Source organism: Corvus hawaiiensis, chromosome 16, assembly GCF_020740725.1.
Source record: "Corvus hawaiiensis isolate bCorHaw1 chromosome 16, bCorHaw1.pri.cur, whole genome shotgun sequence".
Lineage (NCBI taxonomy): Eukaryota > Metazoa > Chordata > Aves > Passeriformes > Corvidae > Corvus > Corvus hawaiiensis.
In genome coordinates this window covers 13517340-13531649 of record NC_063228.1, presented here as the reverse complement: position 1 = coordinate 13531649, position 14310 = coordinate 13517340, and the positions used below count along the sequence as shown (strand labels likewise).

The 14310-nt window shown below is 40.6% G+C and overlaps 1 protein-coding gene across 4 annotated transcripts in view; it reads left to right on the top strand.

Annotated features, from left to right (window-relative positions):
- Nucleotides 1-14310, top strand: part of LOC125334495 (katanin interacting protein) — a 58312-nt gene that overhangs the window by 25841 nt on the left and 18161 nt on the right. For all 4 annotated transcript variants that reach the window (XM_048321350.1, XM_048321351.1, XM_048321349.1 and 1 more), the window contains exons 14-18: nucleotides 1257-2154; nucleotides 6476-7204; nucleotides 8006-8214; nucleotides 11910-11973; nucleotides 13881-14058. In XM_048321350.1, the coding sequence (XP_048177307.1) occupies nucleotides 1257-2154; nucleotides 6476-7204; nucleotides 8006-8214; nucleotides 11910-11973; nucleotides 13881-14058 (2078 nt within the window). The remainder of the gene's footprint in view (nucleotides 1-1256; nucleotides 2155-6475; nucleotides 7205-8005; nucleotides 8215-11909; nucleotides 11974-13880; nucleotides 14059-14310) is intronic.

Sequence of the window (14310 nt, the reverse complement as noted above, 5' to 3'; positions counted from 1 at the left end):
TAGTGAAGGTTATCTTTTCCTATCAGGAATGTGGCCTGCATTCCTACACCTACTCCCCTCCCTCACCTGTAGCTTTCTTGTCATGCCTGCATCTTCTGCTTTCCCTCTGGGTAGGTCCATATTGCATTTCTTTGCCTCATGCATGTCATTATTGGGAAGGTAGCAGGATGGAAGCTATGAAAACTTGTAAGCCTTAAACAGTGTGTTCAGGAGTGAAGAACCAGCAACATTTTTACTTGGAAGGGAAGGAGTGACTGGTTTAGTCTGGGAGCAGAGGAAAATTTAAATCAATATTCAAGGAGAACTGACATGCAGGAGATGAGCAAGAGGGATGAAACTGAAACTTCTTACTTTCACAAAAAGCTTCTTAGTTTTCACAAAAAGAAGGAAAGAACAGAGAGTCTCTGAAAGACTCCATGAGATGGACAAGTCAGAGAACAGAAAAGAGATGGATTGTGTCTCATCTTCTATATTTTCTTTGAAGATAATGGTATTTTTGTCAAGGGGGAAAAAAGGTTATATGGAAATGGTGAAGAGAATAGAAAGAACATTAGTTCCAACTTCAATGGAATAAAAAAATCAGGTATTGGTGGGTGCCACAGAGAAGAAGAACATAAAGTTGTGAGTGGCAGAATTGTGTCTGAGATAAAGGGCTGCTGTTTAAAAGGCTAGTTAAGTGTTGGAATAGGCTATCAAGGCAGATTAGTTGAAAACTGTTAAAACCATATTTCTTCACAATGGTGTAGGTTATTTTACATTCTTCAGTGGAAAGAGATGGACTGGATAATTTTTTTCTCACTGTTCTTTCTAGCTCTGCATTTCTGTAACTCTTTGTTACTCTTTTTAACTCTGGTGGCTTTGATCTGGGTGGTTGTTCACTGTGGAACATGTTGTGAATGTGGTGAATGTTAGAGATGCTGAAGCAAAATATGGCTCTGGAATTGATATCCTGATCAAATATAATTGTACTTAATCTAGGGTTTTTCCCTCAAGCTTTTCTAAATAATCAAACCTTGCCAGACAAAATGATTCATAGTGGTGTCTAGCAGGGTTTTCAGTCCTTTAAAAAAAAAATCTTATCTATTCCACAGTATTTTTTAGTTGTTTTAGCTTTAGATTAAAAAGTAGTCAAAAGCACGTACTGACACAGGGTTTAATTGTTTTCATTGGTCTATTGATTAAGTGTTCAAATGTCAGAGGCCCAGAGCAGTGATACCTAATGCTTGACTGAAATCTTCATACTTTTATTTTTGTAGGACCTTGATGTTGGAGCAAAGAAGGTGAAGTTGTATGTTGATGAGAACCTTGTATTTGATGGTGAATTAGAGAGAGGCTCTGGAGATCTCCTTGCTGACCAGAACACTACAATTGACCTTACAGATCACAAGCAAGATACCTCAGCATCTCCCTCAACTGAGAGGAAAGAAGGAAATGCACCTGCAGTCCCAGGCAAGAAAACAGACCTACATTTTAAATGCTCAGAATCAACCAGTAGTTCACTGAACTGGAAAGCTCTGCCAGAAGAAAATCTTCCTGAGCCTAAGATGAACTCAATCAGCTTTACAAAGAAAAATTTGTCTCAGTTAGAGGATGATCTAAAAGTGTTCCCTTCTCAAGTTTGTACAAAAGATGCCAAAGAGGAGGCAGCAGCAGCAGCAGTTCCAGAGCACGTTCAGTCTGATGATGAGCTTTGTTTGAGTGAGCAAATGGAAAAGTTAACAGGAAGGAAATTGTCTGATTCTGCAGGTGCAATTCCTTCTTGGTTGCAGTCATCTTCCCAGGTAACACAGAATAATCAAGTTACTCCCAGTAGGCAGAAGCCTCTGTGGCTTGCTACAGAACAGAATTTAAACTCAAGATTTCAACCACAGCCAGATGAAATAATGAAAAACTTTTCAGATCTCAAAAATGAGGATGTCAAATGTCAGAGACATGAACTGGGAAGACCCAGTAGTAGAAATGCAACTGGAAATGGGAGATCACAAATGCTGACCAGAAAGGATGCTGATGTGGACTTGGACATTTTTGATCCCCTTTCTAACAAAAACTGCTGCAGTTTACAGTACCCTACGAGTGGAAGGAGAAGTGTGATGTGTGGTAAAAAGCTGGGATTAAACACTATAAATCTTGGAGAAGATGATTCTGCTTTCAAAGGTAAGAGGTCACAATAGCAACCTTAGTGCAAGTACTGACGTGTTCTCCATTTTGCAGAAGCACAAATTCATTTTAGGTGGGAAGGGACCTCTTGAGATTCCTGGAGGCATAGACAGGGGACATTAGTTTGGCTGTTTGTGGTATTTTCCTCATGAGAATGCTCAGTCTCTCTCCTGGTCCTACACCTGATATGAAGTACTCTTCAGAAAAATTTACATTCTGATTTAGGGACTTTTAATTTATTTGGAGCAGATGGAAGACTAAATTCCAGTAAATGATATTCTAAAAATTGACAGTCCTGCAGACAGCAAATGTTTGCTAATATCAATTAAAATCTGCAGAAAGATAAAGAAGAGTACGTCCTCAAGGTAGTGAGTAAATTTGCAGAGTTTATTTGTGTAGTAGCTTTGTGTCTTTCTCAGTGAGAATAGATGCTCAATACATTTATTCAGAGTGAATGGAAAGCTACCCTTATTTTCCTTCTCTGCTCATAACTTTACAAACCTCTCCCTCAGACATCTTGTTTATTTATGAAGAGTTTTCTAATAAATTTGGCTGTTGTCTGCTCTGTGCTGTTGATCATCCTTGTCCTCCTTCCCCAAATCTCCTGTTGGAGGTTCAGGATCCAGCTTTGTGCAGTTGTGTTCTGCCTCTGGCAGGATCCAGTGTGTCTCCAGGGAAGAGTAGGAGATTTGTGCAACTTCCCAAGTTCCCCTCTCTCCCAACATCTGCCAATCCATGGCTATGAAATTTGCAGGGCATGAGATAGTATTTTTGTGTTTAACAAGTGCAAATAACAGAAAAATAGTATTTCTTACCCACAAGCTCTACTTTGTCTCTCTTTCAACCAGCTTTCCATTGCTTGGGATATATTTTTGTCTTCCTTTTTCAGTTTCAAGCCACGTCACTCTAACTCCTGTTTTTTGGACCCTTCATGCCCCTTCCTTGGCCTTCTGTAATTCTTCAGCATTCAGTTTCTTGTCTCAAATGAAGGGTTTAATAGAACAAGAACAAGACCCAGAGAATTGGAATAAGATGCTACAAAACTACAAATTGAAATTTTGGGGGTGATTTAACATCAGAACAATCTACATGAAAATGTATCTTAATGTATATTGAATTTGGGTGTTTACATTAAAGTAATGGTGATAAGAAACAGAAAATGTACCTTAATGAAGGAGTGCCAGTTCAAATTCTACAGCAGGTACTGCAGGGATTTTTCAGACAAAGGTGAGGAAAATGGTTCTTTCTAATCTTAGAATGTCTGAATTTTTCCTTGTCTGACCCTCTATGGAGCAAACAGCAATTTCATCAGTATATCTGAAGTTGTACCTCAAAGAAGAGAAGGATAGGGAAGTTTGGAACAGGTGCTACCTGCCCTTCACCCACCCACTCACTGCAGCCCGTTTGCTGTTTCACACATTTTGCAGTATCTGTTACATTAAAGCCTTAACATTGTGAAAACTGTAAATAAATCCCAGCTTGGGAAGTTCTGTTCAGTTGTAAAAATGGAAATAAATTAGGAGTTTTACTGTCACCTATAAGATGAGGGTTGTCATTTTTTTCTATAATGCCCTCTAATTCTGCTCAGAGCAGGTTGTGTCCTGTGGTGCTTAAAGCTCCCAGTGTATTTTAGTCCCTGGGAAACTGCAGGCACCCAGCAGCCTTTGTTCTCTCTGCTGTGTGTGCAGGGTAAAGCCATCTTCAAAGTGGAGCTGAGTGGGTTTTAACAACAGGGAAACCTTTTAAGTGTTGCCCTGAGAGTGCTGGATTTTAATTGGCCTGGGGCTGGGAGAAGGGCAGTTCTCAGTGGAGAGGGGGACGAAGGGAAGGTTCGGAGGCTCGTGTGGATGTCACAGCATGGCTTTGGTCACTAAAAAGCTCACAAGAACAAAAGGAATTAGGAATAGCACGTACAGGCTTGGCTCAAGTTAATGTTGCTATAAAAACATCAATTTTTCTTTGATAACCGGTTTAATGTGCAAAGGAAATGGTGGGAGTATGCTGATAAAATTTGCAAATAACATATAATTTGGTTTATTATGAGTTAAGGAGATTGAAGAACTGCACAGAATGATGAACTTGAGGACTGGAGCAATGGAATGCAATTCAGTAGAATGCTTGCAGGCTCACTTGGGGACTAATAACCAAAAATTAAGTTGTAAGCTGGGTAATCATCAATTGCAAATGACCGAGGAAGAGAAGAATCACGGTTGAGTAGCTGATAGCAGATTGACTGAAATGCTGGTGTGAGCAGTGATTGGAGCAGTGCACTCCCAGGATGGATCAGCAGAGGCATTTTGGGTACTTGGGAAACCTTAATATCTCAACACAGGCACTTGTGAGACCTCAGTTGGAAAACTGCAGCTCTGATCATCCATTTTCAGGAAAGCTGATTACCAAGTGGAACAGATACAGAGGAGAGCTTTTAGAATGATTTGGGAAATGAAGCATGTGATTGCAGCATGGAAATATGATTGCTGTTTATAACTGCAGGGAGTAAAAAAAGAGATTAACACAACAGAAGGAGAAGAAAGGTGATTTTTTCTGTGTAGTCTTGCCCCAAAATGTAGTTTACTATAAAGTTTTGAGAGGAATTGTGTGGTGTGTGTTGCCATCAGAATCTGGACAGATGAATTGATGGTTCAAGACACTCCTGAACTCCTGGAAGAATTGGATGTTTGAGGTGTCATTAATAAATAATGCATTTTAGATTCTTAAAAGAAAAAAACCAAAACCCTGTAAGCTTTCAGCCATTGGCATCTGCTTTTGGACCACCTCTGCTTTCCTTTCAGAGCTCCACTTCTCCTGTTGCCACTCCTTAATGGAGCTCACAAACTTGTTAACTTCCCATTGCACTGCCCTAGAGGGGCTTCAGAATTGAAACCTCTGGACTGTTGGAAGTATTTAATGTTTAAAAAGAAAAGGGAAAAACCCTCCCAAACAAGGAAAGTCAATGAATGTCAAATACTCTTCTGTACTCTGCTCATCCTGAAGTTTTTCAAGCTTTGACAATTTCAGGGGGTGAATATATGTACAGTGCCTTCTCCAGGTGAGCTGTGGGGCTCTGGGAGGTATTGGTGGGGATCACCCACCTCTTGAGTATCTGTACTGGTAGTGGTGTGAGCAAGAAAGGGACTTACAAATGTTCTCTGAAATATGAACCTTTACTTCATATCTGCATTTTCCTTGTGGGGTAAGGAGGAGTGGCTAGGTTGGTCTCCAGCCTTTCATTCTGGAAGACAACCCTTTTCCAGGTAGTTTCCCATCTGCTTTAAAATTCTTAATTTTATCTCACATGTCCCCACTGTAAATGATTATTTGCCACAGACAGATTAGGAACATTGCCTCCTTCCAGTATTTCCAAAAACACAGTTAAGAGTTAGTCTTGAGCAGTCTTTTGAGAAAACATTCTTTTGCATTTTACAGCAATTGGCATTTATTCTTGATAATCATTTGTTTTAGTATCCACCCAAGGACATTGTACAGAAGTGAAATCTGGCCCACGAGCCTGTAATTGTTTAGTACTCTACTTCCTTTTCTTCATTTATTTGAAGAAAATATATAAGTGACTGCTTTATTGAAAATCTTGGTTATTATCTGTTCTTAATTGTTTTGAGATGGAAATTAAGCAGTTCCCCAGTGCAGCCACAAGGAGAGCATGCTTTGCTCCCACTGTGCCCCCCTGATTTGTTGTCCTCACTGCATTCCCACTGGATATCTTGTCATTATCCTCCTTCTATATCTCACACTTGCTGAAAAGTGGGAAAAATATTTGGATATTATCTGCACAGAATGCAATTCTCACCTCATCCTCCCTGTATGCTGAACCTACTCCTTTTCCCACCACTTTTCTTTATATACTTGTGGCTCATTTTGAGAGGAAGAATCAGCTTTTCTCTGTAATGCTTTACATTAACCAGTTCAGCCATTTCAAGCTGTATGAAAGATCTGCAGATACGCAGAGGGATGATTTAAACTCTTGTGGCAGCCACACAAGTAAGTATCACTGGGCAAAAATACCAATTTTTTTAGGCGCTGAGTCAAGAATTGACTACTTCAAACTTAGTTGCAGCTTGTATCATGGCAGGAGTTCTGCTCCTCCATAGTTAAAAGTGATTGTGTTCATTATGTCTGAGTGGGGAAGGGAAACTGGGGCATGTGGCCTTCATGATAGGGAGGCAAAATAAAAGTGCTACTGTCAGAGAATTTCACAGTGAGGGACACGGATATGACTGGCATTGTTCTACAAAGTCAGTGTTGGAGTGCTTTGCTCCCAGTTCTGTTTGCACATTAAATGCCTTTGTAATGTTCTTTTCAGATGAAGGCTTTCCCATCAAGGACGTAGCAACCTCTAGAGTGAAGTGGTGCAGTGAGCAAGAGCACACTCTGCAGGAGTCCTGGAACTCCTTGGTGAAATTTAATTATTCCCACCGTGGCCGGATCTCGAACATGGATTTTCAAGGGGATATCTTTGATGAGTTTCTCCATCAACAAAAAATCAACCGGCCTGGAGAATATCAGAGAAAAGAGGGACTGCAAACACTATCCAAGAGGCAAGAGGAAGAAAATTCTTTGGAGACACAGGATGGAAGTGATTTTAAAATCCCTGTTTTACCTTATGGGCAGCACTTGGTGATAGACATCCAAACAACATGGGGAGACAGACATTATGTTGGTCTTAATGGAATTGAAGTTTTCAGTTCTAAAGGAGAGCCTGTTCAGATTGCAAAAATAACAGCTGAACCCCCTGATATAAATATTTTACCAGCTTATGGAAATGATCCCAGGATAGTAACCAACCTAATAGATGGGGTGAATCGGACCCAGGATGATATGCACCTCTGGCTGGCACCATTTACCCCTGGAAAACCTCACTTTGTCTTTATTGACTTTGTGAATTCCTGTCAGGTAGCCATGATTAGGATTTGGAATTACAATAAATCCCGCATACACTCGTTCCGAGGTGTGAAAGACATTATCATGTTGTTGGACGAGCAGTGCATCTTTAAAGGAGAGATTGCCAAAGCCTCAGGAACCTTGTCTGGAGGTAGGCTATCATTTCTTATTTTCCCTGTGGAAACAGCAGTAGAACACAAGCAAAGTACATTTAGCTTGTTTGTTATCACTTTCCACTTCAAAGCAAGCTGGTGTTCAGTTTAAAAACATAATACGAAGCCCACTAATGCATTCTTCACTGATACTGGGGATTTCAGCAGCATACAGACCTAATCTCCATTTTTAACTATGTCTTAGCAACAAGTCCGTGTTTCAATCACATCAGACAGGCACCAGAAATTTCAAAGGTACAGCTTTTTGCTTGTTTTCACAGACATGGTGTAGTGGCCCCACACGGGGCCCGCAGCCACCTGTGCCAGCGCCGGAAACAAGAGAGAGCTTGGAGGGGGAGTTTGCCTATTCTTAAATGTGGATCACAGAGTTGATCACAACTTTAAGTGGCTTAGGGAATTGTCCATATTCAAACTGGCCAGCTGATAGGTTCTATCAGTTCCCAGAGGAAACTGTAAGCACCCCTTAGTAAGGACGCCCCTTCCGGGACTATGCTTGCTAACCTATGACACATGGTCTTTTGGAAAAGGTGATTGGGAAGCTTTTTTCCCATTTCAATTTATATGTATTTGAAATCTCATTGAATTCTCTAGGTTTTTCCATTGTGCAGCATAAGTTTGAGAGTGAAACACTAATTATAGCAGTAGTCAGTATCAGTTTGCCATATATTATCTTTAAACACTGCTGCAAATAAATGCAAAGAGGGACCAAAAAAAATTTTTATTGGTCTTTAGATTCTTTTTGCATGATTTCTGTATTTACTTCTGTGTGTTGCCTTCAGCTCCAGAGCACTTTGGGGATACCATATTGTTCACTACTGATGATGACATTCTTGAAGCCATTTACTGCTATGATGAGACATATGATGGAGAAATGGGAGATTCCAGCTCCCTGAGATACGAGGAAGAGCTGAAGAGGCCAACAACTGCTGACAGGGAGGGAGATGAGAGACCTTTTACACAAGCAGGGTTGAGAACAGAGGATCAACAGGTAGGGGCCTCTGTGTTCAAAACTCTCTATAAATGTCTTTTTGAAACATGGAAGTAATAGACACATTTCCAGGCTGGAGTAAAACTGCAGAAGAACAAACACAGTTAAGACTATTTAAAATACTTTTTTTCACCAGATCAATAATTTATGCTATTTTTTTAATGCCCTAAAGGTCCTCCAAATTTTGGTTTCCCTGGTTAATTAACAAGCCTACTTCTTTACTTATTTGGACAGAGACTAGGGGAAGTTATTTTTGATTTGGGTACTCCTGAAGGTTTCTGCACTATCAGTGATTTTTCCCATACAGTTACTCACATCATGAGTAGCTGTGTTCCCTGACACGCCAAACCAAAGGATTTTCCATATTTTCCGTATTGCTGGTTTCTTCCTCCACAAATTAAGTATGTTAGATGAGAAGGGTCTCTTCCTCTCAACCCTCCCCTTATTTTTCCTCTCTTATTTTTTTGGCATCGTCACAGGTTTGTGTGCATTTTGCAGCATAAAAATGCCTCTTTTCTATTCCATGCAGAAGCTATTTCACTCCTTGGAGGAAGGCTGTATTTCCAAGCACTGAGCTCTTGCCTTATGCCAGTCCAGCCCAACAGTCCAGTGTCTGAGCAAAGATCCCACAGGATTTTCTCAAGATGGTGTGCGGCAGTCTATGACCTGTTTTCCTTATAATTTTCTACTTTCTCAGAATCTTCCTGAGCACCTTCCATTGCATCAGTGAGGTTGTCTATTTCTAGGGTTCACACTCCTATGTGTGAGTCTGTCAGGAGATCCAAAGCTGAATCAATCCACCTTCCAGCTGCTCCAGCCAAAACGTTCCCAGGGATACATGGTTCCTAATGAGCCTTGTGTGGTTGCCAAACCTTCCCCTCCTGTCTTGTCCTCTGTTTCTTGTGGCTCTCAAGACAAAAGGAAATCAATGACATTGGAATGTGATCTCACTGTTAAGACCATGAGTGAGTGACTTTAACCCTTGGACTTCTCCAGTAATTTTGATCCCATCTTTGCTTGCAGTATCTGAAACTGTTCAGAGCCTTGCGTGGTGCAGGATTTCATGAACACAAATTGAAATTCACCTATCTTTTCCTTATCATGTGTTTATTGTAAGCATTCACCAGGACCTCTTCCATGGCAGAAGCTTGGCTCTGGACTGTCTGGTCCTTGCTCAGACGTAGGCTCTGCCTTTCCTTTTGCTGTTCAGCTCTGATGCCCTTCACACCCCTGTTCTAACTCTGCAACTCCTGTATCAGCGATGGAATAACAAAAGCTATTGTGAGCCATTGATCTCCCTGTCACTGTGCATTTGCTGATACCATCAGGATTTCTGTAGGGGGATGTTTATGCTACCAGAATGATACAGATCCACTGCACAATTTGTCTTCCCCAGCCTAACGTTGTCAGACCAGTATTGACCAGTTTGAACAGTCCCTGCTGTTGATCATTCACCTTTATTGCCTGTTGCACATTCAGTAGATGAAATGGTGTGTTTTACTAGAAACTTTCAAAAGCTCTTAGGGAAGTGTCTTACTTTTCTGTCAGTATTATCCATGGCCATGAATATCTGTCCATGAATTCAGGAATCCTTAACATGTTGACTTTTATAGCAGATCAGACCTGTGACTATTGCACTTCCTTCAACTCTGTGGCCAGCAGTGGGTGCTTATGGAGGAAGAAAGAGCAGCACAAACATAGAGTGGTGTTTCTCTGAAACACTCATTCAGCCCTTAGAAATGTGTCTCACAAGGACTTTTTAACTTAACCTTTGTGTTTAATATCCTGCCACAGATTTTATTGCATTCATTCATCCACCAGCTTTTTGAACCCACGTGCACTTTTAGAATTTACAGTGCTCTGTGGCAAGTTTCCCAGCTGAGCTTGCATGGCACAAAGAACCTCCTTCTGTTTGTTGCTAGCTTCATTTAATGTCCTCTAGGTTTTGTGTTGGAAGAAACTAAACAATTATTCCCTGCTCCCTTCTTCAAGCCACTCAAGAGATTTATGCCCCTGTGTTAGTCTTCTAAATCTCTCTTTTCCAGAATGGTTGCTCCTACTTTAGTTATTCCTCACAGGGAAGGTGCTGTACAGTATGCTCAGGTGTAAGACCATGGTCTTACTTTCTACTTTTTATTGCTTTTCCAATAACTCCTGTATTACAGTGGTGTTTTGTTTTAGCCTTAAGACTCGAAGAACACAGGTAGGACAATGTCCACTAGCAGAAGTAGTTAAAATAGTAGAGAATCAGACCATATCTGAAAGAAAATACATTGGGCATCAGTGGAATGGAATCATTAGGAAGGGATCTGAGTAGATAAAAAAGGGAGAAAAGAGGTGATAATGTGCCTTGGCACAAATGGTTTATGGTCTGCTAGGGAGGGCATTATTTTGCAATCTGTAAACCCAGTGACTTTTATTGTGTCCATGGGTTTTGGTTTTCAGTAAAGTTGCAAATTGAATTCCCAGGCTGGTCTTCTAGAATTGTTCTGAGGAAGAGGCATCAGACATCCCAGATAGAGTCACCGGTTTGTGAGAGAGGTACCCCCAGTGGGAGGGGTTTTCCACTTCCTGGGTTCTGTGGGTTTATTTCAGAGCCCATTTCTTGTTCAGTCTCACCTGAATTACCTTGGTTCCCCCAGGGACATTTGCTGCCTTGTGAAGGATATTGCAGTCTGGGAACACATGAGATCCTGGAGATCAGTGGTTAAACTGCAGGGATCTAATGCAACAGTAGGAGAGAAGTGTTGACAAGTCTTTATTTATTTTTCTTAGGCACAGTATAGATCCATTTGATGTATTGTGGATGACAGGAAGTTTATTTCTAATGATGAATTAAAGAGAAGGAATCTGGACTTCTAATTTCCTGTTTGGCCTTTTGACTACTAATGAGGATTGAGCTGATGTTTTTATAGAGCTACTTATAAAAACGCCAAGAATGAAAATTCTAATCTGCTATCATTTATTTTGGAGCCCAATACTGGTATATGTGAAGTTAGGATTGTTTTCCCTGTGTGTAACATTTTTGCATTTGCCCACAGTGAACAGAATTAGCCATTTTATCACACTTACTCAGTGAAGTGAATTCTATCTGCAATCCTTTGCCATTTTTGTCTTTACTACCCTGATTGCCCCAGTGTGATCAGCAAATTTTGTCATCTGTTTATTCACTTTTCTGAATAGCATAGGCAATTTTTAATTAGCATTGCCAGAGCACAAGCACAAGCTTTTGGACAAGTTTGCTTGTTTGTTCTGCCGCTTAATTCTTGACAAGAAATTGTGGTGGCACTCTCTGGTCTTGACTTCCTTCCAGACTTCTTGTCTCTGCAACACATTTGCAACATATTGCAACTACAGCATATTATCACTTGCTGATGGCAGTCTGCAGGGAAATAAGTGTGATTTAAGAATTTCAGCCTCTTTGAGAAGAGGTAGCTCACACTGTGGAGTCTCCCATTTCCCCTTTCTATATGCACTAAGCAAAAAGCCACACTAATAGTCTTGGCTTTCTAAGAACGCACCTGATATTCTACATTTTGGGTCATGTTTTTCATTATTTGCAGGACATGCTGGGTGGGGAGGCAGAGGGGAAATTGATATACAAAAAGAAACAGGAACAAATATCACACTTGGTAAGCAGTCAGTGTAAGTGTAATATTGAACCTGTTCCTTGCACCTGTTGACTTTCTTTTTAGGTTCAAGAGCCACCCTCTGTCTCTGAATGCATACCCAAGGAAACAGGAATATTTACTGGAAAATGTAAGTTCTTACATTTACTTCTTGCTTAACCAGCCTTCTCCTAAACATGTTATCAAGGAGGATCTGATTTGTCAGAGCTGTACAGCACTTTGTGGTAGATGCCAGGTCTAGAATAAAGAAGAGTAATTGAATATTTAAGGCAGAAGCTTTGTTTGCTATGGCATTTACAACATTATATTGTAACAGTTGGCTTTTGATCTCAGAAAAATAACATTAGCCATTTGCCTAGTCCCTGAATGGGATTCCTAACAGCTGTGTCCCTTACCCAGTAATTCTCTCCCAATCCTTTGTATTTATGCAGACTGACTGATTTTTTCAGATTGGATTGACAATAGAAACCCTACAGCAGAGCTAGATCAGAGTGTTATATCCCTGCTTAAAGTACCTGATTTATTGTCTTGTACCAAGCCAGCTCTCTGTGGGCCTTTCAGCTGTTATCTAGAGAGTTTCTGGATAGCCCAAAAGCTTCAGGAGCAGTTCCTGGTCCTTTGACAAGAATTTCCAGCAGGGTGTTAGGAATTTTTTTTCATTCTGAGAGCAATCCAACACTGGATTGAGAGGGTTTGGAACCTGCCAGCCTCGGAGACAGGTAAACTTCCACTGGATAAGTTCCTGAGAGCTTTGGTGCTGGACTTTTTCTTAGCTTGGAGTTGGATTAGACACCTCCCAGAGGTCCCTTTTCCCCTGTGTCATCCTCAGATTCTGTGAAGGAATACTAAACTCTGGGGAATACTAAATCTGTGCGGATGGCTGCTTCACTGCAGCTTTCCACTGGAGAACAGACTGATTTCTCCTGAGAACTCCTGCCTGCTTGTACCCTGAGCAGGTGTAGTCTTAGCACTGGGTTTGGAAATAGGATCTACTGTCAGTGGAGCCGTAGCTCCAGATTTGTCAGCTGACAGAACTCTTTGTTTCTTCGTGTCCTTGCAAATGCTGATGAGATCTTACACCCACGTGAATCTATGTGTGTATTGAGACTTGCTCTGGCTTTTTAGGGGTAAATGGGCTGGATGGCTTAACAGGTTTAATGCTTGTTTGTTTTACAAACATCATGACTACTGGTGTTTCTTTAGACACTACCCAACCTGATTATTTGTGGGTTTCTGTAGTGTGTGAAATGAAAGATGTTTTTAATTTACAGGGATGGATTTTTATGGAACCTGATCCGATTGGAATATTACTTGTTATATCTGTACATGCTATTTCTATCTCTTCAGTAAGGCACAGAACAGGTGGAACAGAACATACGCATTCAGCCTTTTGTCCATCCAGCTTTTCTTCCCTGTTTATTTTCTGGATATACAGCCTAATCAATATTGCTCCTTTTCACTGATGCTGTGCCAAGAAAATACTTCCATGTGTCCAGTTCTGATGTGAAGAAAATAACTTTAAAACATTAGTAAACCAATTTTTTTTTTCTTTGCTTTAGCTGTGAGTAGGTGTTCTCTAAAAATGTATGGATTTCTGAGAGGCTGGATTTGTATGAATCTACATAGTCACTTAGCTGGTGAAAGATGATGGATAGACTTCAGACTAATGGGTCTTCTCTGTGTCTGTGTATACACAAAATCTGTCATGTAACTGCGTAAGAGTGTCGCTGGCTGACTGTCAGTGTGCAGTCCCAGTAATGAGACACTTGGGAATGTGCTTGATCAGCAGCTGTGTAATTTCAAGTGAACAAGGTGTTGGTAGCACATTGAAAGGCTCTGACACAGGTGAAAAGAAGCTGCTGTTACATGGGGGTGGACAAACAGACGGGAAATATCCAATTCCAGCATATAAAGTTATTTAATCTGTACAAAATATACATGCTGCTAATCACTGGGGTTTGCATGCATGTTTATATTGGCTTATTACTTCAAACCAGTAAGTTTATAGAGACATTAAAAGTATATTCCTTTCTACAGGCCTGCAACTGAACTTTACCATGACCTGGGGAGACTCTCATTACCTGGGGCTGACAGGACTTGAAGTGATAGGAAAGGATGGTCAAGCATTAAAAATAAATGCAGAACAGATTTCTGCTTCACCCCAAGACTTAAATGATCTTCCAGAGTACACAGGAGATTCCAGAACATTAGAAAAGTAAGTAACCAAAGACTTGGGATGCATTTCACATCAGATTTTCTGAAGTGACAGATTTCCATAGACTTCTGTTATGTTAGCACATGTTTATGTGAACATGATTTTCATCCCATCACTGCTCATTCTTGGAATTCACAAGCTGTCCAGGAACAGCTTGTTGTAGAAACATGAATGAGATGTTTCCAAAAGATGGTGTTTGAGTTGGGAGATGAGAACATGCCTGGTTGGTATTTCTGCCAAGGACTTTCCAGG